The following is a 25,595-nucleotide window of genomic DNA, read 5'->3' on the forward strand; positions in this document are numbered from 1 at the left end:
GCATCACAGATCAGGGAGGAATGTTTTCAGTCAAAAGCCCTAGTATTTCAGTTGAGGGCTGGGAGATGGGGAAAATCTATGGGTTACTGGAAACACCTGCCACCTATTTGGTATGTTTGCTCTGAAGAAGATGTTGAGCGATTGTGGTTTAATGATCTGTTGTGCAGCCTGTTGCCTGAACTGTTTTCATCTTGCAAAACTGAAACTCTATATCTATTCAACAATTACTCGCTATCCCTGGTCCCTGGAAACCACTATTCTACTTTTTGTCTCTATGGATTTGACTATTCTAGGGACTTCATCTAAGTGGAATCATACAAATGTTGTCTTTTGGGACAAGACAAGCTTACTTCATCTACAATAATGTCATTGTAGCATATGTAAGAATTTTCCTTTCTTTTTTGTTAAGGCTTGACAGGCCATGAGCAGAAAGGTACAGGGGACCATCTACGGTAATGTACCCGGAGGAAATCTGGAGTCTGCAACTGAGGAACAGTAGAGATCATGTCTCAGTGGGACCTCTCTCGTAATTATGATACATTGTAGCTTAGCTTCTGTTGTCACACAGCTGCCTGCCTGTCTGTCCCCTCATGCCTACCCCTAAAAAGAAAGAAGAGTCTGTGAGACTGTCCTTTCAGGGACTTTGCTTCACCTTTGCTTCACCTCATGTCTCTCTGTTTGGCCTCGAAAAGATGGCTGGCTGGCCAATGACGGGTAAGATTCCTCAAGAGAGGAACGACCTAACACAGGCACAGTTGCGTGGAGACCACCAGAAGAACTCACGGGGTCGATAGAGGTGGGCACAGCCCCCCACCTTCACCCGTCTAAGGATAGCGTCTGCCTGTGTGGCTGTATTCCTTCCCACAACCTGCTTCAGAAATGATTCTAGATGTGATAACATCCGTTCTCCATCTCAGCAAGTTTCAGCATAAAGGTTTGTCCCCTGAGGAGGTACAAACAATAATTATTTATACATCACGGGACTTTTGGCAGGCAAGGGTGATTGGTTTGAACCAGTTTTCTGGTACGGTGTAAGAGACTCACAGACCCTAGGAAAAACAATGCTACTTCCTTGTGTGTGCACAATAAAAGCCTCAAGGTGGCCCGATTTGGGGCTCTCGGTCCTTTGAGGCTGTGATACCCTTGGCCCGTTTCAAAACTTTCCTGATTTCTGTTTCTTTCTGAACCTTTCGCCGCCCATTCTTGTTCTCTCACTGCCTGTGTTGTGCTGGACACGACAAGCTTCCATAGCAGTCACATCCTACTTATATCATTCTTTTCTCCATCGAATGTTTATAATGAGAAACATGATCAATAGTACCATTATTGAATTTCAAATATAGATAACAATGGAAATAGTGAGTACTCAAATGAGAACGAGCAGAGCCCATTTCTTCAGAGAGAGTCAGACACCATTACTCGTATTTGGGAGAGACTGAAACGTGAGCAGAAAAGTGGAAAAATTTTGTGGTGGATAAAAGACACGGTACCCAGTGTACCCTGGTGGAAGGCTGTCATCATGGGGCAGCTGTAGAGGGGGGTCTAGATGAAAGTGGATCGAATGGGATTGGTTAGTTGTGCATCCTTACCTTTCTCCACTTGGTCCTAAGTTGGAAGTATGGGCAAAATTAGAGAAGCTGAAGGTTATTAATCAAGTCCTGGATGTCTTGTGTCGGACCCAGTAAAATTTGATTTCTAATTCCCTATGCAGAGAAAAAGAAAAATATTGCATGGGACATACTTATTATAAAAATTATGTGTTGTAAACAATTATTTGTTTGTGCATCTGAAAGAAAGTATAACTAAGTCATACCTTTCTTTAATTACACTTCTCTGGTAGTTTGCCTCTCCTTACCAGTTCCTTGTTTTGCAGTGTTTGTTTATAAAATTCATTGTAGTTACTGCTCATATTCCATTTACTTTGTTTCATAGCTTCCAGGATAGTCTCATCCAACTTTTTTATTCCTTTGTCCATTGCACATTCCTTATTGAGACAGGTTCAAAAGTAGTATTGCGAGTGATGATCTAATGATGATATACAGTGTGGAAGACCATTACAACCTCTCCTTTGATTTAAAAAATAATTTCATCTGAATCCCTCTGAATAAAAATCTTATTTTATCATTTTGTTTGCTGCTAGGTGAAATCTTACATCTCACATGTTTAAGTGTTATCACATGCTGGTTTATATCTAACCATGCATAATATCCAAGAATGAATGAACAATTGCATTCCATACAAAGATCTTCAAAAGGAATTTTTTCTCATTTAATAAATGCCCATTCTTCAGAAAATTTATCACAAAATGTACTCTTGCATTTTGGCATTTTCTATTCAATATACACAAATAATAGGTAATATAAAACTTCACAAGAATTGAAAACATTTTATTTTACAGTCTTATGGTTGTATCAACTCATAAATAACTGTACCCACAAGTTGAACCATTGAAAGGGTTGCAAACTTATGAAGTAACAGTAATTTGAATTTGGTATCTAAGGCAAAATGAAGTGACCTTCCTGTTTTCCTGCACGAGAGAGCTCTAGTTGTAAGGCTGTTTCTTTAAACCAAGTCCAAGCTGCTGTAACATAAGTGTTTGGGAAGTCTGGCATTCAGACTTAGTGGACTTTCAGAAGGGGCAAGTGTTTAAGGTTTGATAAACTCTTTGGTATACTGATGTGGTCACTACTACTAGTGTGGTCACACCTCATGGGTCTAATCACTGATTGGCTGAATCTTAGCAGCTTGGTACTAGCAATGATTTCCTAACTTTTATAAGGTTAGTTACTGGGGTAATTCTATTGTTGACAGGCTGACTTTTCAGAGCATATATATTCATCCAAAGTTATCTCTGGTGATTTCTTGTGGTGATTTCTTGTTCACGACGTTAGACTTTGGTAAATGACAGTCTTTTCCTCTTCTGAAAATGAAAAATAAGCACTTCAATTCTTAATCCTCCTTTTTGGTCTTCCTTCAGGCAAATCTTCGGGCAGGAGATACCATAAGGCATTACTTAGATCTTTATTTGTCGGTGTATGGTTTTCACCTAGGGTAACCATTTAGTGGTTTAATCATCAAGTACAGTGGGAGAAAAACAGCTTTGTAAACTCTTTGTATAGCTCATGGAATCCCACACCTTTATCTCAGGGACAAGAGGCCCCCTTTGCACACGGGCTTCATGGTTACGAGGGCACACACTATCTTGGCAGGAAAGGATCTGTGATAAATCCCTCTCCTTTTCAGATTTTCAAAAGAAATGGAAACTATCTCGGATATGGAGTAATAATATTATCTCAATGAGGGAAAAATGTTATCTCAATAGAAGTGTTGCTTTGTACGTTGGAACACAATCACTGATTATCCAGGCAGGAAAAATATCCCTCCTCCAAGTCCCTGTCATGCCGTCTGTGGTCTTTCTTGTCACTGACGGAGCTTATCGAAGGTCATAAAACAGTCTCCAAAACTTCAGTCTGTTGGTATTTGATGAGTAACAAGACAGCCGACAGCTATGAGTGAACGTTGAGTGTCATTATGGTGTGACGTGTCTCTTCGGTCGTGCAGCCTTTGGGAATTTGTTGTGTGTCATAGTCTGTAATAACAGATCTCTATTTCTGACACGTTCCCTGTAAGAGTCACAAAGCTGCGTTGCGTCCTTGGAGTTCGGGAACTCCACTTCCCAGAGCTCCTCAAGTTGTGCTTTGGTCTTTATCCCGAAAGTCTGGAACAACAGTTGAGGCCAAACAGAGTGGGTATTAGCGGGAAAACTACGTTACCCAGAAGGCTCTGCGGCAAGGGATGGGCGCGGGATGAGCCAATGAGGGTTTAGCATAGAGACGTTTACGTGCCTACACGCACATGGGGGCGGTGCTTCCTGCGGCTTTCTCCCTGTAGGGCGTTTGGGCTGTTCTTAGGGTTCTTCTCTGTTTCCTAGGGCGGCGGAGCTCTGGGGCGGGACCGATGAGACAAAGAGCGAGGAGAGGTGTGTCCCCGCTGCCCTGAGGCGGTTGTGAGGCCCGACTGAGCCCGTCGGTGACGGCGGCGCCCTGTTCCCCCCGGTCGCCAGCTCCGGTCCCGCTCTTCCCACGGGTCGGTGGCGGGGCCCGTGCCGATGAGCCCGACCCAGGTGGGTGCTGCATCCCCCGGCCTCACTCACCCCGCCCGGCTCCCACCTTCGAGAGCGGAGCCCGAGTGGAGGGGAACCGCTCAGTTTCCTGCAGTCAGGCCCCCGTGTCCGCCGAGTGACGAGGTGGGAGGGTTCCCTCAGGGCCGGCCTGTGCGCAGGCTGCACGTGCTGCTGAGTCGGCAGCACTGGGGAGACCTCGGGTCTGTGTCTCCAGGGGACACAGGGCCAGGCGTGTCGCCTGGGGTGGCGACCTGAGCTTCTGGAAGCCATGGAATGTTGTAGAGGAAGAGAGTGGCTGCGATATTGTGATTTATAAGAAATGTATTTGGTCGTTTAGATGACCGTGAGGTCTGGCTCACGGCTTCCAAAATCCTTGGAATTTCATAGGTGTTGAGAGTAATAAAGGTGTTTTTGTACTGTGAATGAGGTGATTTTTTTTTCCTGAAGCACCTGAGGATGGGGGGGATCGACCATATGATTAGAAGATTGGAACTTTAATTCCCACTCCCCCCACCTCCCTAGAGTGGAGAGGGGATGAGGGTTAAATCAGTTCCCAGCGGCGATGATTTAAACAACCATGCCCATGTTGTGAAGTCTCCATGGAAACCCAAAAGGACAGCTTCTGAGTTGGTGAAGAGGTGGAGATTTGGGGAGAGTGGTGAACCTGGAGTGGCTGGGGCAGCTCTGAGTTTCTTCCCCATACTTTGCCTTGTGCATTTCTTCCATTTGGATGATCCTGGGTTACATAGTTTTTTATAATAAACTGGTAAGTTAGTAAGTAAAATGTTTCTCTGAGTTCTGTGAATGGTTCTAGTAAATTAATTGAATTCAAGGAGACGGTCTTGGGAACCTCTGATTTATAGCTGATGGGTCAGAAATACAGGTATCAACCTGGACTTGTGACTGGCATCTGAAGGGGTAGTGTTGTAGGACTGAAGTGTTGTAGGACTTAATCTGTGAATCTGATGCCATCTCTGGGTACACACTGTTAGAACTGAGTTGAATCCTTTGACAACCCTGCTGGTGTCCGAGAATTGTTTGGTGTTGTTTGGGAAGTCACTCCTCCCCCGCCCCCACACACACATATGTTGGTATTGGGTCATGAACCTAATTTAGGTGCATATCGTTATTTGAAATTTAAAGTTGTTAAAAAGGGGATGGGAAATGGAGGCAGGGAGATGCTAAGGGTGACAGGGCAATGGACTCCAAGAGAATTATGGGAGGGGCGGGACAGGAGGAATGACAGTGGAGGAGAGATGTGACAAGAGTTTCTATAGATCATAGAGTCACCAGGATTTCCTGCTGCAACACGTGGTTGTGAGCAAAAGTAGTGAGTGAAAGCTCATGCTAAATTTTTTACCTAAACATTTAAGGAATGCAGACGAGGAAGTGAGTGCAGTGAACAGGATTCAGGGAGAGCATCATGAGCTGTATTTGGACATGGTGATTCTGAGATGTCTCCAGATGGAGATGTCAGAGATCGAGACCTCACATAGGGAGATGGACATAAAGATCTGGAGGCCTGGGAAGGTAGCTCCTTTCAAAAGGGTAAGGGGTGCTGGACTGGACCAGGACGTAGTCTGGGGATCAGATTGAAGAAGGAGCATCTTAAGGTTGTTATTTTCAGATGGGCTCTGTGCTGAGGTAGGGGATGCCTCACGAGAGGGCAGGGCGCAGGTGGGTGTGCCTCCCTGATGCCTTTTCAGAGAGGGGCAGTCCTGGGGTGGAATGACTTCTGGCCTGTGTTTGTAGAAAGAGGTCTAGACGGAGGAAGGAGCTGACCTGGGTGGAGGCTGAGGTGTGAGTTGGTATAGATTCTCCCCAGTTTAAGCTAAGCAGACCCGCAAGACCACTCCCTGTGAAACAAGACAGAAGTCACCTGGGATAGTGGAGCTGTTGGGTCCCAGACCAGGGCACTGCTGCCTCACCTCCTCCAGCCCTCAGGGCCAGAGGGGTGATCCACTGTCCAGTCATTGGCTCCCTGCACGCTCCCCGCGGAGGATTATGTTGCAGGCAGGCCTGGTTGCTGAAAGGACTGGTAGCTGACCTGCCTGCTCAGTCCCTCCCTGCAACTTATTAACTTAAGATCATATAAAACAGTTATTGATTTAAACACTAATGAACCAGCATCCCTCTAAATAGGAGGCGTGACAATTAAGTTCACAAACTTGTTGCAATGATGTTGCTAACCTTTTTTTGCTAGCAGAGGAATTATTCATTGTGAATTTGTACCAATTGGAAAAACAGTTAACCAAGTTTACAATTTGGAAGTACTGAAAAAGCTGTGTGAAAAAGTTAGACAACCTGAACTTTTCACTAAGAATTCATGACTCTTGCATCACCACAATGCACCAGCTCACACGGCACTGTCTGTGAGGGAGTTTTTAGCCAGTAAACAGATAACTATTGGAACACCCTCCCTACTCACCTGGTCTGGCCCCCATGACTTCTGAAGATAAAGGAAATATTGAAAACAAGACATTTTGATGTCATTCAGGACATCAAGGGTAGTAAGACGACAGCTCTGGTGGCCATTCCAGAAAAAAAGTTCTAGAATTGCTTTGAAGGGTGGACTAGACGCTAGTGTCGGTGCATAGCTTCCCAAGGGGAGGACTTCAAAGATGACTGTAGTGATACTCAGCAATGGTATGTGGAACTTTTTCTAGGATGAGTTCGTGAACTTAATTATCAAACCTCATATGTACACATAGGTAGACAATTAGAAATAAACCTATTGAATTAGTTGCATTTATCCAAATACTTAATAATTTGCCTGAATGTTAATTTACCTTTAAGTATTTGCTTATGACGTAAAGTTTTATATATCACACATCCTCTGAAAACCTTAAAAGGTGGAAAAAATACATGCCCAAATTTTCAAAATTCTACTTCATTTGCACTCAACACATATACAGAACCATTGGTCATGTGGACAGTACAGCTGATACATCGTGTTTACTCTTTATGTTTGATATCACTATCTGCCCTATGAGTTGAAAACATTCTAATGCCCATTTTACAGATGAGAGCATTGAGGCTCAGGGAGATTCGATCCTTCTCCAGTGTCACCCAGCTGGTAAGAGGCAGCACTGAGGTCTGAGGAGCTGAGCTTAGACCATCAGGCTGAGGTTGCTTTGCTCTAGGGCAGGGCAGGGGTAATGGTCCAGGCAGCTTATCGGATCCTAACGTGGCTGCCCATTTCTCATGGCCTCCCTCTTCCCACAGGGTCCCATGGCAGTGACAGAAATGCTTATGGACCCTGCAGGGATGAGTAGAGAGTTCCCAGGTTCCCACCCACCCTAGTTATCACCCCAATGGCTTGGGTTCCCCAATGTATGAAATGGAATGGTGGTGTTATGAGACTCTGCACCTATCCTTCTCCTTCTCTTGTGTATGAAAACCCTGTGGTTTCACAAAACCCAGGGTCCTGAGTTCAGTCCTGGGTTATATGGATCAGTTCCATTTTGGACAGCTGATGGGTAAGATGTGACGTGCATGCTGGGTGCAGGATCCAGAATGTTCAAATACTAGCAGGTGAGAACTATCTGGGGTGTTTAGGAAATTGCAAATTCCTGTTACATTGGATGGGCTAGGGAGTGGGGTGACGGGAGGTGGGAGCATGCAGGGACTAGGCCCAGAGTGACAGCCTTTGGTTCCCGGCCTCTAATATGAGGACAGTGGAAACTAGGGAAGGTTTGGAGCAGAGGAGGGAGGTCATCTGATCCAGGTTTTAACAGACTCCTCTGGCTACAGAGTAGAAGACAGATGGTGGGGATGAAGGGGGTCGCTGCCCCAGTGCAGGTGCATGCTGCTGTTGACATGAGTGGTGGCTGTGGACATAGAGTAGAGTGGTGGCTTCTGGATGTGTTTTACACAGAGCTGCCCACATTTTCTTGTATGGAGATTGAGATGGAAGTGGAGAGTCAGGGACGGCCTCAGAAGTGGGAGAGGGCCGGGAACCTTGGCATCCTCATGTAGGTTTCTGTGGCTGGGTTAAAGCAGGAAACGGGGTTAGGTGGGGAGATGTGCAAATGAGAGGGCCATGCTCTCTGGTCCTGGGGGAATGCCGTCCCGGGGCCAAATGAGGGTGGATTAAGGCACTGCATGCACTGGCCGTGCACAACTGGTTTCCACGTACAGAGTGGCCTGTTAGGAGGTGAAGGAAATGCCAGTGGCATGGGCTGGCGTGTCTGTGGAGTTGTCACTGTGCAGGGTTCAGAGTCGTGAGGGAGGGCAGTCCAAGCAGTGATGTGCAGGTGAGAAGCGTGAGTGGTTGGCCCCGGGCCCTGGCACTGGCCCTGAGTGTGGAATGATGAGCCTGAGTTTGGTTGTCTGAGAGGCCAGATCTGGGAGACCCTACGGAAACTGGCTGACAGAAGAGGGGTGGGATCCCATATCCCAGTCCAGAGCCTAGATGGCACTTTTCTGCCCCCTCCCCCACCTGTTGCATGCTGTGTGCTGGACTCAGTGGTATTGAGAGAGGAGACACAGGTGCCCCCAGCACCTGGTAAGTGTTCCACATCAGAAAGTCGGGAAGAGGATCCTCAGGAGGGATGTGGGGGGAAGGGCTGAAGGTGCTGGAGAGACGTGTCTGAGTGACTGTACCTATGGGGTTTTAATTTATGCACATCAATGAGTAAGTGAGGACACAGAGAGGCCAGTGACAGTGAAAGAAAGTTTTTATTACTTACGTTTCCCCCTCCCCATTTTCTTCCTCCTCCCCCCCACCACTCCGGTTCAAGCCATTGTTTCTCAGTCTGGTTGTGTAGGACACAGCTCCCTGGCCCACGCTGGTGTTATGAGCCTTGTGCTCCCCCCGGCTGAGGCAGTCGGTCACCAGTCGTAGGTTGGCTGCTGATGGCTGCTGACCGCTCACGATGACTGCGGCCAGTCATGCTCATGGCAGCACACGGTAGCCCACGGCAGCACACAGCAGCCCATGGCAGCACTCAGCTGCCCCAGCAGCTCACACCACCCCCTGGCTGTTCACTGCAGCCCAGCTCCAGGGAGAGCTGTTATTCACAATCTTAGCTGTAGAGGGTGCAGCTCACTGGCCCATGTGGGAAAACAACCAGCGACCTCTGAGTTAGGAGCACAGCGCTCCAACCACCTGAGCCACTGGGCCAGCCCTACTTACATTTCCTGAGAGGAGGGGCACACCATATAATACAGGGCCACATGGGGAAGCACGAGTAGAGGGAAACCGGAGGTCGGAGCCTTTATTGGACTCTCCAAGGGCAATGCAGGGAGGGTGGGATGAAAAGCCGAGGGATGGCTAGTTTGTATAATTGTAGTGTACCTGGGGGGCAGGGGCTGTCCCTAGTTGTCTGATCTCTCATCCTGGGCTGATTTGGGGCAGGGGAAATATCCACTTGATGTGTGAGAGTTCGTTGAGGTGACAAGGCTCTGGATCACAGGGGAGATATAAACAGATTTGGCCGTTAGTTTGGTTCTGTAATTAATGGGTGGCAAGGAGACAAATGCAGAATTAAAGGAAACACAGAACAAGAAGCTGCTCATGGACTAAACTGTCCCCACTTTGGCAGGGCCGTGTGGTCTTTGAGGACGTGGCCATACATTTCTCCCAGGAGGAGTGGGAACTCCTTGATGAAGCTCAGAGACGCCTGTACCACCATGTGATGACGGAGAACGTGGCACTTCTATCTGCCATAGGTAAGTCCCTCACACCTACCCCAGGGTCCTGGGCAGGTCACTGTTTCCTCCTTTCCAGGGGCAGTTCTGTCCTTCCCACAATGAGACTCTGGTGGGCACTACTTCCTTTCCTGGCATATGTGTTGTTGCTGCCAGGGCCGGGCCGTGTGTGCTGTACTCGCTGTCCCCAAGCAGCCCGTCCCTGCTGCTCTGAGTACTTGTAAGACAGGGCTCAGGAGTCAGAAATCTTGAAGCTTGTGTGAGACCTGCCCTCATACCTGCCTGTCCCTGCTTGGGTCACTCAACCTACATGCTGGCACTTGCTGACATGCTTTGAGGTCTGTCTGTGCCAGAAATGCAGCCACTACTGTCATCACTACTTGTGGGTGTTGTGGTGACTGGCAGGTTGAGAAACAATTTACAAGGCACAACAGAATAGAAATTAGAAAATTTATTTAAGAAGAGAAGCACCAGTAGAAGAGTTGCCGGGGGCATAGTCTAGAGCTGCTGTGGGTTTCTGTTTAGCTGGGGCATTATATTTTTCTATGCAGGATGTAGGGTGCTTGTCAGTTTGCAGGGCATTGCCATTACAGTTGGCTTCCCTTGGGAACCGTTCTGTTCCTATAACCAGCCAGGGGATTCAGAGCTCAGCGCTTAATTTTGAAGCTTGTTCCTGTTAATTCACAAGCTCATTCCTGTTAACTCTTTACTTGTTTCATCAGTGGGGACCACTGGGTTGTGTTTTTAAAGGCCCGCCTCTGAACTTCCTGTAATTGTAGAATGTTGGCTGTTATGGGGTGGGTCAGTTGGGGTGTGTTTTGTCCACTTCCTTTTTCTGTCTTCCCCTGTGGTCTGCCCTCTTCAAGGTCCAAGTAGTTACTCACTTTGAGCAATGGGGAGGGTGCTGGGTGCCTGACAGGTGGATATTACTTTTGCAACGTCAGGAGAGGCTCAGAGGAATGTGGTCCTGGTATGGGGGAGCTGGGAAATGGAGAGCTGTCAGAGATGATTTCCAGTCACTCTGGACATTGGTCCTGTGTCCACCCTTGTACGACGCCAGGGACAGAGGCCACAACTCATTTCTGCCTTTTCTTGCCCGTTGTTATTTTGACTAACTTCGGGTCCCGGCTCTCACCCTTTACTGCTCCCTTTGCAGTGCTCTCAACATTTGACCTTCACTTAAGGTGTAGTGACGTCTGCACGTATCCTTAAATAGCCCTTGAACACCAGCAATTGTGTTGCAATCAGACATTTCTGGGTCTGGACACAACGTGCTACACAGTGCTCACCAGTCACCAGCAGCCAGGCCTTGTTGAAAGCCATTTGCAGAGGAGTGATTTGGAGATCCTGCCTCTGCTCCCTGCACTGTACCCCTGCCTCGGGTCCTTCCTCATTGTCAGGGGTCTCCCACCCAGCTCTGCATAGCAGGCCTTCCTCCCACTGGCTCTTGCCACCTTTCCTGTCAGCAGTTCCATGGGCTTACTCGTGGTGTGTCTGACACTTATTTGTGATGGGGCTGCCCCCTCCCACCACAGACGATGTGCACTTCACCGCATTTCTCTGCTTACAGGCTGGTGTCATGGAGCCCAGGATGAGAAGACCCCTTCTGAGCAAGGTGATTCTGTGGGAGAGTCACAGGTCAGGACTCCAAAGTCAGATCTGTCCACCCACAGGGCCCAGCCTTGTGAGATATGTGGCCCACTCTTACAAGATGTTTTGCGCCTGGCTGAACCCAGAGGAACACACCCTCAGCAAGAGGTGGACATATGTGTAGTATATCTCTCCCAGTACCATAAGGAGCAGAATAGAAAGAAACTGTCTGGATGGGATGAGGGGAGGACCTGCAGCATTCATACTGCAGCAGGAACCCTCCCATGCATGGAGGGTGGGACGGACTTGCCGTCTAGCACAGACCTCCCCCAGCACCAGGCCCCTCACAACGGAGGGAAGCCACACAACACTGAGGGCAGAGAGACCCTTGAAAGTGGGCAAAATGAAAATGACTACAAGTGTGATGAATGTGGGAAAGCCTTTAGCCACAAACACATGCTTGTTGAGCACCAGAAAATCCACAGTAGAACAAGCCTCTGTGATCATCTTGCATGTAGGCAGTTCTTTACTCAGTGGTCTGGCCTCATTGACCACCAGACAGTTCACTCTAGGCCAATGCGTTATGAGTGCAGCCAGTGTGGGAAATGTATTAAAGACAGCTCCACGCTCATTATTCATCAGAGAGTTCACACTGGAGAAAAGCCATATAAATGCAGCGAATGTGGGAAGTTGTTTAGGTATAGCTTCACACTCAAAAGACATCAAAGAGTTCACACTGGAGAAAGGCCATATGAGTGCAACGTGTGTGGGAAATTTCTTGTGGACATCTCTACACTTATTATTCACCAGAGAGTTCACACCAGGGGAAGGCGTTTTGAGTGCAGCAAATGTGGAAAATTCTTTAGGTACCACTTCACGCTGGAGAGACATCAGAAAGCTCACACTGGAGAGAGGCCTTACGAGTGTAGTGAGTGTGGGAAACTCTTTAGGCACAACTCAAATCACATTAGACATCGGAGAAACCACACTGGGGAGAGGCCTTATGAGTGCAGCGTATGTGGTAGACTCTTTAGCCAAAACTCCCACCTCATTCGGCACCAAAATATTCACACCAGAGAAAAAACGTATGAATGTAGTCAATGTGGGAAATTCTTTATGGATGGTTCCACACTCATTATTCATCAGAGAGTTCACACTGGAGAAAAGCCTTATGAGTGCAGTGAATGTGGGAAGCCCTTTAGATACAACTCCAGCCTCATTAAACATCGGAGAATTCATACTGGGGAAAGGCCTTATGAGTGCATCAACTGTGGGAGAGGCTTTAGGCAGAACTCCCACCTTGTTCGACACCAAGAAGTTCACACTAAAGAGTACTGCAAACTGGAAAAGTCTTCAAAGAAAAGTCTGCTCTGATTTAGCACGAGAACTACTGCTATGTAGTTTGGGTTTTTCTTTCTTTTTTTTTTTTATTGTATCTTAAAATATGTGTAACATAAAATTTACAATCTTAACTATAAGGGTAAGGTTCAGTAGTAATAATACACTGACATTTTTGTGCAACAAATATCCAGAAATCTTTTTTATCTTATAAAATCGAAACTACACCCATTAAACAGCAGCTCCTCATTGCCCCTTCCCTTATCCCCTGACAACCATCATTGTGCTTTCTGTCTATGAATTTGTCCACTCTGGGTATATATGAGAAAAATCATAGTTTTTCTCTTTTTGTGACTGGCTTATTTCACTTAGCATAGTTTCCTCAAGGTTCATCCCATGTTGTAGCCTGTGTCAGAATCTCCTTCCTCTAACCAGGTAAATAATATGGCATTTTATATGTGTGTCACGTTTTCTTTATCCATTCATCCATCAGTAAACATTAGGTGGCTTCCACCTTATGGCTGCTGTGAATAATGTTATAATCATGATTGCACAAATATTTCTTCGAGGCCCTCCTTTGAATTTTTTTTAGGAGTGCCTCCAGAAGTGGAATTGTTGGATCATATGGTAATTCAATTTTTAATTTTTTTGAGGAACTGAGGGGCTGTCTTCCATAGTAGCTGTACCATTTTACATTCTTACCAACAGTCCTTAAGGGTTCCAATTTCTCTACGCCCTCCCCAGCACTTTTTATTTTCTTGTTGTTTTATTTTTTATGACACTATCCTACATCCCCTTGGGCAAGGGAAGTAAGAGAAAAAAATAAACATGGCTTTATGTCAAACCAAAAAGTTTTTTCACAGCTAAGGAAACCATCAATAAAACAAAAAGGGAGCCTACTGAATGGGAGAAGATATTTGTTGATGATATATCTGATAAGGGGTTAATATCCAAAATTTATTAAAAAAAAACTCAGTCAACTTAACACCAAAAAAACCAAACAATCCAATTGAAAAATGGGCAGAGGACATGAAGAGACATTTTTCTAAAGAGGACATACAGATAGCAAACAGACATATGAAAAAATGCTCAACCTCACTAATCATTAGAGAAATGCAAATAAAAACCACAATGAGATACAGCCTCACTCCGGTCAGAACGCCTATCATCAGTAAATCAACAAACAAGTGCTGGTGAGAATGTGGAGAAAAGGGAACCCTTGTGAACTGTTGGTGGGATTGCAGGTTGGTATAGCCACTATGGAAAACAGTATGGAGGTATCTCAAAAAATTGAAAATGGAACTACCTTATGAGCCAGCAATTCCACTTTTGGGTATCTATCCAGAGAATTCCAAAATGCTAATTCGAAAAAATCTATGCACCACTATTTTTATTGCAGTGCTATTCACAATATCCAGGACATGGAAACAACCGAAATGCCCATCGGTAGAGGGCTAGATTAAGAAACTTGGTACATTTATACAATGGAGTATTATGCAGCCATAAAGAAGAGCGAAATTTTACCATTTGCAATGATATGGATGGACCTAGAGAACATTATGCTAAGTGAAATAAGTCAGACAGAGAAAGACAAATATCATATGATCTCACTTACATGTGGAATCTAAAGAAAAGAATAAGTGAATGAACTAATCAGAAATGGTCTCAGAGACAGAGAAAAAACTGAGGGTTGCTAGATGGGAGCGGGGATGGGGATAAGGGGGAAGGTGGGGGGATTAGAAAGCACAGCCAGTGACCACAAGATTGCCATGGGGATACGAAAGTTAATTTTGGGAATATAATCAATAATGTTGTAAAGATTTTGTAGGGTATCCGATGGACATGTGTCCCATTTGGGAGACCACCTCAGGGATGCTGTAGATGCCTGATTACTGCACTGTACACCTGAAGCTGAAGCTGAATAATGTCAACTGTAATTTTATGTAGTTGAAGTAGAATACAGCATAAGGAATGTAATGGCTGTATGCGACGTCAGTGGAAATGTAATGGCTGTATGTGATGTCAGAAGGGTAGTAGATTGGGGGAGGCGGGTTATCACTTTGTGAGGTGTATAAATGATACATGTCAAACTATTATAATGTTTTGTACACATGAAACTAAAAAAAAACAAACAACACCATCCTAAGAGAGATGAGGTGTTATTTCATCATGGTTTTGATTTGCGTTTCCCTAAGGATTAATGATGTTGAGCATTTTTTCATTGCTTGATGGCTATTTGTATATGTTCTTTGGGAAAATGTCTTTTTCAAGCCTTTGCCAATTTTTTAATCAGTTTTTGTTGTCTTTATTAATATTTAGATGTAGGAGTTTGTATATTGTGGGTGTTGATCTTTTATCAGATACATGATTTGCAAATATTTTCTCCCATTCTGAGGGTTGCCTTTTCACTGTTTAGTCCTTTTTTGCACAGAAGTTTTAAATTTCAACATAGTCCAATTTTTATTTTTGTTGCCTGTGTCTTTGGTATCATGTCTAAGAAATTATTGCTAAATCCAATGTCGTGAAGCTATTTTCCTATATTTATTTTAAGAGTATTATTATAGTATGTTTAGGTCTTCACATTTTAGGCCTTTGATCCATTTTAAGTTCATTTTTTTTAATCACATAAGACAAGCGTGTAAGTTCATTCTTTTGCATGTGGATATCCAGTTTTCCTACCACCATCTACAGAAAAGGCTCATTTTCAATTGAATGGTCTTTGCACACTTGTTAAAAATCTGAGTATGTATGTGAGAGTTTGTTTCCGGGCTCTTTTATTTCATTCTTTTATATGTCTTTATGCCAGTACCACAGCATTTGATATATACTTTTTTTTATATTTTTAAATAGTAGTTTGACCCAGTTTTGAAGCCCTGGCAAGTAGATTGTCAGTTCCCCTTCTATAGCAGCTGATTAAAGTGCCAGGTGTGTGGGAAGCTTTCGTGAACTGTGTTGTACTTTCAGACCTGCCTGCAGCCTTTGCTGGAGTTCTGTCACTGCCCGTATCTATTACAGAGGCCATCCTCCATCTGTTAGCTGGCAGGGAGCCACTGTATCTGTCACCTTAGTCTCTGAAATGCTCAGTGGGAGCAGACTGCTCTGCCCTCTTGCTTTATCTAGAGTATTTACAAGGCATTTGAGCCCTTTTGGCAAGGCCTCCTTTCCTCCCCCCACCTGGTTTGGGTGTGAACATCACCCAGTTTTGGACAAAAGGACTCAAACCTCTGGCAGCTTACAGAGGTTTCCCTTCTTTGAGGCCATTATTGTCTCATGTGACTTGTAATGGATTTTTCCAGTCACCAGGTCCTCTCATGTGGGAACTCCCTGTTCACCCCACTGGCTTTTGTAATAATAAAGGTCTTATTGCTTAAACTACATTTAGTTTCTTGGGCTTCTATTCACTGTGTGCTGTGGTTGAGAATAGAATTGGACTCTGCCAGAATGAAAGGGTGAACGGGTTTTGTTGGACCCTCTACTTTGTGTGTTTCAGAGGAAATAGGAGGATAAAGAATAGCTCTCAGTCTAAATTTGGCTCAATTTGTGTTGCTGCACGAGGTCCCCTGGGAAAGTTTACAGGACTTCTGCCCCAAAGTTTGTGCCTTGGGTTACTGTGATTCTGTCGTCAGCTTGAGCATGAGGCAGTTGCCTTGACAGTTTTCAGTGCATTTGGCAACAGCTCATGTTGGGTTGTGTGTACTCAGAGGATGTCCCGTATTCCTGGCATTGCCGAGGGATAGCTGTCTCCCCTGCTGTACCTGGTCGTCTGCATCCTGAAGTCGAAAATCATGTAGTTATATGTCCATGGATGTAAGACTTACAAGGCCCGGGGTGGGAACCATATTCTGTACAGAAACTGATTGGATTGTAGGAAGTGGAGGAGTCAGCAGCAAACTATAGTAGATGAGCCCCTTCTAAAGGAGCACCCATCAATTTCACAATAAGTGTGGCTATACGGGAGGAGGGTGTGCAGCACTCCTCAGAACCTGCAGACCTGTGTATTTCCTATAGTCGTTGTCACTGCCAGAGCAACACATCCAGAGGTTTTCTGGATTGCTGTAGCCTCCCTGGGCTGTTTGCTTCAAATAGCTGTACAGGCTGCTAATGGGTTCTACTGGTTAACTTCAAGCGAAATAGAACCTATCAGATAGGGTTTGTGTTCCTCTGAAAAATTACATAAAGCTGTAAATTATGTCGTATAGGACTGGGTGGATTTGATTGTTCTCCCTTTGGCTATTCTGTCATAATCAAAGGCATAGCATGTGGTTTTCCAAGAGTTAGCAAGGCTGTGTCATGTATTAGAACTTTATCGTCTATAAACAGAAAAGGTGCTTTTACGTTCTGACACTTACCATGTGCAAATAAATGATTTAATGTAGGAAACTGCAATAAGCTTAAGAAGTTAAATTTAAGTTTAGGTACGCATGAAGTGGTAATCAATAAAAGTGTATGAACCACCTACCTCCTACACACGCTTCCAGCGAAGCATCTTTTAGATTCTCTTCTTATTTGAATAGCTTTCCTAGTAGTGTCTTTAGTGTATGTCTGTGTGTTATGAAAATTCTTATGGCATTTTAAAAAATCGTTAATTATTTTTTATTGTGGTAAAATACACATAACAAAAAGAACCTGACCACATTTCATCACCACCACTGCTGATCCCAATCGGAGCCACCATCCCACCCACCTGGATTTTAGTGCTGGTCTCTAAATGGTCTCCCAACTTCTAACAGTCCTCAGCACAGTAGTCACAATAATTCGTCAACAACATAGACAGGTTCTGTTCTATTCAGGGTTTTTTTTGTCACGGCTCCTGAATTCATTTAGAGCAAAATGAAAACTCTTCAAAACAGTCTGCCTTGCTGTACATGTCTGGCCCCAGAACATCCCTCAGCTCATCTCCTTCCACTTCTGCTCACTCACCTGGTCGCACTTGCCCCAGGCTCCTTGGCTTTTACTGGAAGGGAATAAACATTTGAATTTAGGGTCTTTGTTCTGACTTTCTCTTCCTGGAACTAATCCCCCAAATATCCACAAGGCTCAGACCTTCACCTCCTTCATTTTTTGCTGTAATGTCTTACTGAGATCTTCCCTTAATAATCTATTAAAAACGTTTTAACTTGCAAATATATAACCCTATTTAATAGAACCCCGAACTTTCTGTCTTGTTTTGAAAATTACTTATATAGAAATATTACATAATTGACTATGTTGTCATTAATATTTACTGTCCATCTCCTTTGACTGGAATGAAAACCCCATGAAGGCAGGGGTCTTTGACTCTTTGGATCCTGATGTATCCCATGTATCCACAATAGTGCCCAGAATGCAGTAGGCACTTACTGAGTATTTGTTAAGAAGGGAATAAATATGATACTACAGATGTCCTGTTCGTTTTTGGCATTCTGGCAAAGCTGTCTGCTCTCTTTATGTCTCCCTTGAAGCTGGTATTGCTCAGTGTACTAAAACATGATTGAAATAATAAACCACAATTTAGAAAGTCATAACCTCAGGCTAGCCAAGTTTCCTGTGTAACCAGCTTCATTACCTCACGTCTCAGACTTAAGTGTCCCTTCAAATTTCACTGAGATACTTTGTTCACATGGCCAAGAACTATTTTGGCCACCAACTTTGAATAACTAAATAATCATTGATTTCAGCAATTTCAACATTTCACAAATATTTCTCTGAGATAATCTCAACTCCCTATGCATAGTCACTGCCATTGCTGGTGAAATTATATTTACCTCCCAGCAGGTAAATCTCCTCCCAGCTGGGATCTCCATTCCCAGCAAGAAAAGGAGATCATGTCATCCAACCATTTTATGTCAGGGTTCAGGTATCCCCTTTCCAAATACTGTGACTGACCACAGAGTCACCTGTCCTGGCAGGAAATGGCATGTGGTAAATCACTGTTCTTTACAGATAGATCCTAGCATCTAAAAATAAATTGAATAGTACATATCAGGATATGAAGTAAGAAACATGGGTCGGTTCCTAAACTGTATGTTTTTTCTGAAGGAACTGGAACCTGAGACGGCGCATTACGCCCACCTGCTTCGGGCAGTCTCATATCCCTTCTCTGTACTGCATCCAGCGGCCTTGTCTCCTGCCTTTCCCGCCATGGCCCTGTCTGCAGTCTTTGCTCTCTTGACCTCAACCTAACAGTGAAACTCATCCAGTTGATTTTAAATCTCTGGTCTACATGGATTCGAAGAACAATAAGACAGTCATCAGATCCCAGCTATGGGTGAATGCACTTTGTGTCTGAGTGACAGTGTAGCTCATGTGCCTATTTGGCTTTGTAGCTTTGGGGAACATCAGAAATGATACGTCTCTGTACATTTCTGTGGCCAGCACAGACTAAGTCCCACAGAAATCTGGGTACTTCCCCTTTAAGAGTTGTGAAACCCCGCGCCCTGCTCAGAGCTTCAGACACCCCCTTCACAGCATCCCTCCGCCTGGGTGCTGAGGACAGTTCCCTGAGGCCTGTGGCGCTGAGAACGACCTTACCCGGAAGGTACTGCGTCGGCGGCACTGGGCCAATGAAGGCTCCGCAGAGGCGTTTCCGTGCGGGAAGACGGCGTCTGGGCGGGTTTTCCGCTGTCTTCCTCCGGCGTCTTTTTGCCAACTTGGATCTGTCCAGCGATCAGGACGTTCGGAGCGCGGGGCCCGCCTGAGGCAACCAGACCAGCAAAACGCTGTGCCCACTGCTCTGGGGCGAGTCTGTCGCTCGGAGGTACCCGGTCCCCGCCCCGTCCCTCCCACAGGTGTGGTGGCTGCGCTGAAGGGTCAGATTCAGGTAAATGCTGCCTCCCGCAGGCCCTCATCCAACTCTTTCCAATTCTGTGTTAAAATTTCATAATTTAGGGGGTGGGGGGAGGACGAAAAGGGTAAAGGGGGTCAAATATAGGGTGACGGAAGGAGACTAGACTTTGGGTGGTGAGCGTACAAGGGGAGTACACATGTATTATAAAGTAGCGCACCTGAAATTTATGTTATTAACCATTGTTACCCCAATATATTTCATTAAGAAACATTTCTACGAAGAGTGTAAAGTGGATCAAATACATGGTGAGAGAAGACATTGTGTGGTGAGCACACAATGAAGTGTACAGATGCCGTATTATAAAGTTTGTACACCTTAAATTTATATACTATTATTAACCAATGTTACTGTGATACTTAAAAAAAAAGCCACAGGCAATTAACTTCGCTATAACAATGCGTATGGTCCAATAAAAAAGTTCATAGTTTTGTTCTTATGACTGTTCTCTTAATGTAAGTCTCATGTTTATTTACCGCAACCCCCTCCACCCCCAAATTTGGGTTTTCTGAATTTCGAAATAGTGAATAAAATTGCACAAAACTTACATGTACAGCTGAATAACCAGCTCTAAAATTAATATCTGTTTACTGCCCAGGTCAAGAAATGGGATATAAATAGGACCTCAGAAACCACCAGTGCAGTCCTTCCAAAACATTACCCCAGTCCCCAGAGTAAAGCTCTTTTCTGATGTTTCAGGTAAGCATTTCCTTGTTTTTAATGGTAGTTTTACTGACTATTCAGGAAATACTCAGATGAGCATAGTTTAGTTTCGCCTGTTTTCAACCTTTCTATGAATGGAATCATGTTGATAAGGATTATGATGTGTATTCATTTGTAGAATGTATTCTAATTTTACCCATGTCTTTCATGTCTGTGCCGTGTTCTATGAAATGTCTTTATATGTATTTTCTTGGTGAAGACTTTTCTTTGTTTATGTTTTTGCCTATATTTTCTGTACTTATTACACATTGCTACTGTAGCCATACCTGTCATGTGTTCCGGGGTGTTTATAAGTACTCATTTGTCTATCCTATAAAATAAATTTTTTTCTGGAAGTTGTCAATGGTTTAAACTTTATAATGCCAAACTGTTTTCCAAAATTTTATCAATCTATACACCTGCTAGTAGTTTACGATGTTTACTAATTTCTACAGTTTTGCTAACACTTGGGGGTGTCAGCCTCACTAAGTTTTGCCAGTTGGATGGGTTTTATTTTAACTTGCATTTTTAGAAAGTGTTGTTTGTTTGCCTCTGGAATTCTTGTGTACACACAAGAGTTTTTCACTCTTTTTTTGAGTTGATTTTTTTCTCATTAACTTGTAGGATAATTTATTAACTTTTTAAACCATTTACTTATTCGTATGCTAATTTTAACAGTTATAGAAGGCTCAAAAAATTTTTCAACTATGTGGCTTGTCACTTCAATTTTTATGATTAATTATGATAATAGGAGTCCTTTATTTTAATGTAGTTGGATTTATTATGTCTTTATTGCAGTGCTTTTTATTTTGAGAAATCTATACTACATACGTCACAAATGTTTTCTGTTAACTTGTAAGAGATAATTTTTCCTTTCTCAATTTAGCCTATTCAGTTGAAATTACTCTTTGTGCATCAACTGGAGGCCTAAATTTATATTTTGCTGTTTGGATAGTCTATTGCCTCAGAACAATTTAATTAAAAGCTGCCATTTCTGATGCTCTATATCACCACTGCAGCCATAAATCAGGATCCATAGAGACATGACGCATTTCATAAGCTCTGTAGTCTCTACCATTAGCCTTTTGTTGTTGCTGTTGTTTCAGGTGTACAAAGCAGCGTAATAGTTAGACATTTACACCCCTCACAAAGTGATACCCGCCTCTTCCCCAATCTGCTACTCCTCTGACATCTTATATAGTTGTTACAATACCAGGTTAGGGAAGTTTTCTGTCATTTCTTCAAATAGGCTTTCAATCCTTTGCTTCAATCTCTTTTACTGGTACCCCTATGATGCAAATGTTGGTGCACTTGATGTTGTGCCAGAGGTCCCTTAAACTCTCCTCACTTTTTAAAATTCTTTTTGCTTTTTGCCGTTCCAATTGTGTGTTTTCTGCTAACTTGTCTTCCAGATTGCTGGTTCAGTCCTCTGTTTCATTTAATCTGATATTGATTCCCTCTAATGTGTTCTTTATTTCAGGTATTATATTCTTTATTTTTGAGTGGTTCTTTTCTATGTTTACTCTGTCTTTGTTGAAGTTCTCACTGAGTTCATGTATTCCTCCCCTAAGTTCATTGATCATCTTTATAACCATTGTTTTGAACTTTGTACCTGGTAGATTATATCCATTTCATTCGGTTCTTTTTCTGGGTTTTGTCCTGTTTGTTCACTTGGAACATGTTTCTTTGTCTCCTCATTTTGGCTGTCTCCCTGTGTTTGCTTTTATGTACTGTGTAGATCTGCTATGTCCCTTTGTCTTAGTAGAGTGGCCTTATGTAGGAGGTGTCCTGTGGGGCCCAGTGGTGCAGTCTCCCTGGTCACCTGAGCCAGGCGCTCTAGGGGTGTGGCTTGTGTGTGCCCTGCTGTTGCAGTTGAATCTAGGTTGCTGTTGATCCTCAGTCTGACTGACTGTGGGGGCTGGCCCCATGGAGTAAGAGTCCACTGGAGTGGGGCCCTGGTGCCAGGCAAGTGAGCACTTCACGTGTACATTTGGGGAGCTGGTTGGGTGGTGCTCTGAAGCCAACTACCAGGTGCGTTGGTGAGGAACTCTGGTGCAGGCCCAGGTCAGCTGTCATTTGTGTCTGGCTTGGGGCCACCTCTTGGCATCTACAAAGTGATCTGTGGTTAATTGCCACTTGTGCTGGCCTTGGAGAGACTATGCTGTGAACCAAGACCTACTGCCACTAGTGCCAGGTTTGGGATCCTTTGGTGGGCACCACAGTGGGTGCTGAGGTCGGCCGCCACTTGTGCCAGGCTTGTGGCCACTTAGTTGAAGCTACGTTCCAGGCCAAGAATGTCCCCAACTTATGTAAGGCTTGGGTCCTCTTGACGGGAAGTACAATGTAAGTTGAGACTCGTTGCCACTTGTGCTGGGCTTATCGCCACTTAGCAAGAGGTACAGGGCCTGCCACAACTTGTTGGGGGTTTGTGGACTTTTGAGAGATTTTAGGAAAATCCATAGCATGGGGTGAAGCAGGCCGCTTGTGTGGAAGAGCTGTTGGAAGTGGCTCGGGCCAGGCCTGTGAGTTAGGTTCAGTCTGGTGAAAGGTTTTAGCCAGATTAATGGAGAGCGAGGATTTGGTGCCTGCTCCCCATATGGGTAGTGGTACTTGCCAGTACTTCAGTCCGAGGAGGGAGCTGCTTCTTCTGCCCTCACCCTGAAGCCAGTAAATTCAGTTCCTCCCTGCACGGGAGCCCAGAGCTCATGAGTCCATATGTGGACCCCTCAAGAGGAACACCTGGGACTCCAGCCTCTCTCCATCTCACACAGAGCCATCCACTTTGGGTTCACAGCCAGATGCTATGGTGGCCTCTCTTGCCAGCACTGGTGCCCCAGGCTGTGATCCCTCAGGGGGAACCTCTGCAGTCAAGATATCCCTCCTGATTTTTTTTTTAAATTAAAATTTATTGGGCTGACAATTGTTAATAAGTTACATAGATTTCAGGTGTACAATTCTGTTTTACATCATCTATAAATCCCATTGTGTGTTCACCACCCAGAGTCAGTTCTCCTTCCATCACCATATATTTGATCCCCCTTACCCTCATCTTCTACCCTCCACCTGCCCCTTACCCTCTGGTAACCACTAAACTATTGTCTGTGTCTATGAGTTTTTGTTTCTCATTTGTTTGTCTTGTTCTTTTGTTGCTTTTGGTTTATATACCACATATCAGTGAAATCATAGGGTTCTCTGCTTTTTCTGTCTGACTTATTTCACTTAGCATTATACTCTCAAGATCCATCCACGTTGTCACAAATGTTCCTATATCATCTTTTCTTACCGCCAAATAGTATTCCATTGTGTATATATACCACAACTTCTTTATCCATTCATCTATTGAAGGACATTTTGGTTGTTTCCATGTCTTGGCCACCATAAACAAAGCTGCAATGAACATTGGAGCACACGTGTTTTTATGGATAAATGTTTTCAGATTTTTTGGGTAGATACCCAGGAGAGGGACTGCTGGGTCATATGGTAATTCTATTCGTAATTTTTTGAGGAACCTCCACTCTGCCTTTCACAGCGGCTGCACCAGTCTGCATTCCCACCAACAGTGTATGAGGGTTCCTTTTCCTCCACAGCCTCTCCAACACTTGTTACTATTTGTCTTGTTGATGATAGCCATTCTAACTGGTATGAGGTGGTATCTCATTGTGGTATTTGCATTTCTCTGATGATTAGTGATGTTGAGCATTTTTTCATATGTCTATTTGCCATTTGTAAGTCCTCTGGAGAAATGTCTCTTCAGGTCCTCTGCCCATGTTTTCAATTGGGTTGTTTGTTTTTTTGTTGTTGAGTTGTATGAGTTTCTTCTATATTTTGGATATTATCCCCTTACTGGAGGCGTTGTTTGCAAAAACTCTTCTCCCATTCAGTTGGTTGCCTCTTTATTTTGTCAATAGTTTCTTTTGCTGTGCGGATGCTTTTAAGTTTGATAATAGTTCCATTCATTTATTTTAGCTTTTACTTCCCTTGCCTTTGGAGTCCAATTCACAAAATGCTCTTTGAACCCAAGGTCCATAGTTTAGTACGTATATTTTATTTTTTGCAGTTTATTGTTTCAGGTCTTAGCTTAGGTCTTTGATTTATTTTGAATTAATTTTGGTACATAGTGACAGATAGCAGTCCAGTTTCATTCTTTTGCACATGGCTTTCAAATTCTGCCAGCACCATTTATTGAAGAGGCTGTCTTTTCTCCATTGTATGTTCTTTGCTTCTTTGTCAAAAATTATCTGTCCATATTTATGTGGGTTTATTTCTGGGTTCTCAATTCTATTCCATTGGTCTGTGTGTCTGTTTTTCTGCCAGTACCATGCTGTTTTTATTATTGTTGCCCTGTAGTACAAGCTAAAGTCAGGGAGTGCGATACCTCCAGCATTGGTCTTTTTTCTTAGGATTGCTTTGGCTATTCGGGGTCTTTTATGGTTCCATACAAATCTGATGATTTTTTTGTTCTATTTCTTTAAAAAATGCCATTGGGATTTTGATGGGGATTGCATGAAATCTGTATATTGCTCTGGGTAATACGGTCATTCTAACTATGTTGATTCTTCCAATCCATGAGCATGGAATGTCTTTCCATTTCTTTGTGTCTTTTTTAATTTCTTTTTAAAATGTCTTATAGTTTTCAGCATATAGGTCTTTCACATCCTTGGTTAAGTTTATTCCTAGGTATTTTATTATTTTTGTTGCAATTGCAAAAGAAATTTTTTTTTTTATTCCTTTCTCTGAGATTTCATTGCTAGTATATAGGAATGCAGTGGACTTTTGTACGTTGATTTTGTAGCTGGCAACTTTACTGTATTCGTTGATTGTTTCTAGTAGTTTTTTGGTGGAGTCTTTAGGGTTTTCTGTGTAAGCATCATGTCATCTGCAAACAGTGACAATTTAACTTCTTCATTCACAATTTGGATGCCTTTTATTTCTTTGTCTTGCCTGATTGCTCTGGCGAGGACTTCCAACACTATGTTGAAAAGCAGAGGTGATAGGGGACAGCCCTGTCGTGTTCCTGAACGTAGAGCAAAAGGCTTCAGTTTTACACCGTTAATTATGAGATTAGTTGAGGGTTTGTCATATATGGCCTTTATTATGTGGTATTTTCCTTCTATCCCTGTTTTATTTAGTGTTCTAATCATAAATGGATGTTGTATCTTGTCAAATGCTTTTTCTTCATCAATTAATATAATCATATGATTTTTGTCCTTTATTTTGTTTATGTGGTGTATCACATTGATGGATTGCATATGTTGAACTATCCTTGTGCCCCTGGGATGAACCCCATTTGGTCGTCATGAATAATGTTTTTTAAAATTATTTTTATTAGTTTCAGGTGCACAAGACAAAGTAATACTTAGACATTTA

The 25,595-nt window shown here is 43.8% G+C and overlaps 2 protein-coding genes across 5 annotated transcripts in view; both read left to right on the forward strand.

Annotated features, from left to right (window-relative positions):
- Positions 1-3,866: 3,866 nt before the first annotated feature.
- Positions 3,867-17,584, forward strand: LOC308490589 (uncharacterized protein). The gene is made up of 3 exons (XM_081033049.1): positions 3,867-4,123; positions 9,670-9,796; positions 11,346-17,584. Exons 1-3 carry the CDS (start codon positions 4,109-4,111, stop codon positions 12,737-12,739), a joined length of 1,536 nt encoding a protein of 511 aa, XP_080889175.1. The 5' UTR covers positions 3,867-4,108; the 3' UTR covers positions 12,740-17,584.
- A 1,686-nt stretch (positions 17,585-19,270) lies between these two features.
- LOC308490604 (uncharacterized protein) overlaps positions 19,271-25,595 on the forward strand; it is a 28,402-nt gene continuing 22,077 nt past the window's right edge. For all 4 annotated transcript variants that reach the window (XR_013992241.1, XR_013992242.1, XR_013992243.1 and 1 more), the window contains exons 1-2: positions 19,271-19,502; positions 20,125-20,225. Coding sequence is in view for 1 of the 4 variants with exons in the window: in XM_081033100.1 (XP_080889226.1) it covers positions 20,217-20,225 (9 nt within the window). In the remaining 3 variants the exon portion in view is untranslated. The remainder of the gene's footprint in view (positions 19,503-20,124; positions 20,226-25,595) is intronic.

Source organism: Rhinolophus hipposideros (genome assembly GCF_964194185.1).
Source record: "Rhinolophus hipposideros genome assembly, chromosome: 21".
Lineage (NCBI taxonomy): Eukaryota > Metazoa > Chordata > Mammalia > Chiroptera > Rhinolophidae > Rhinolophus > Rhinolophus hipposideros.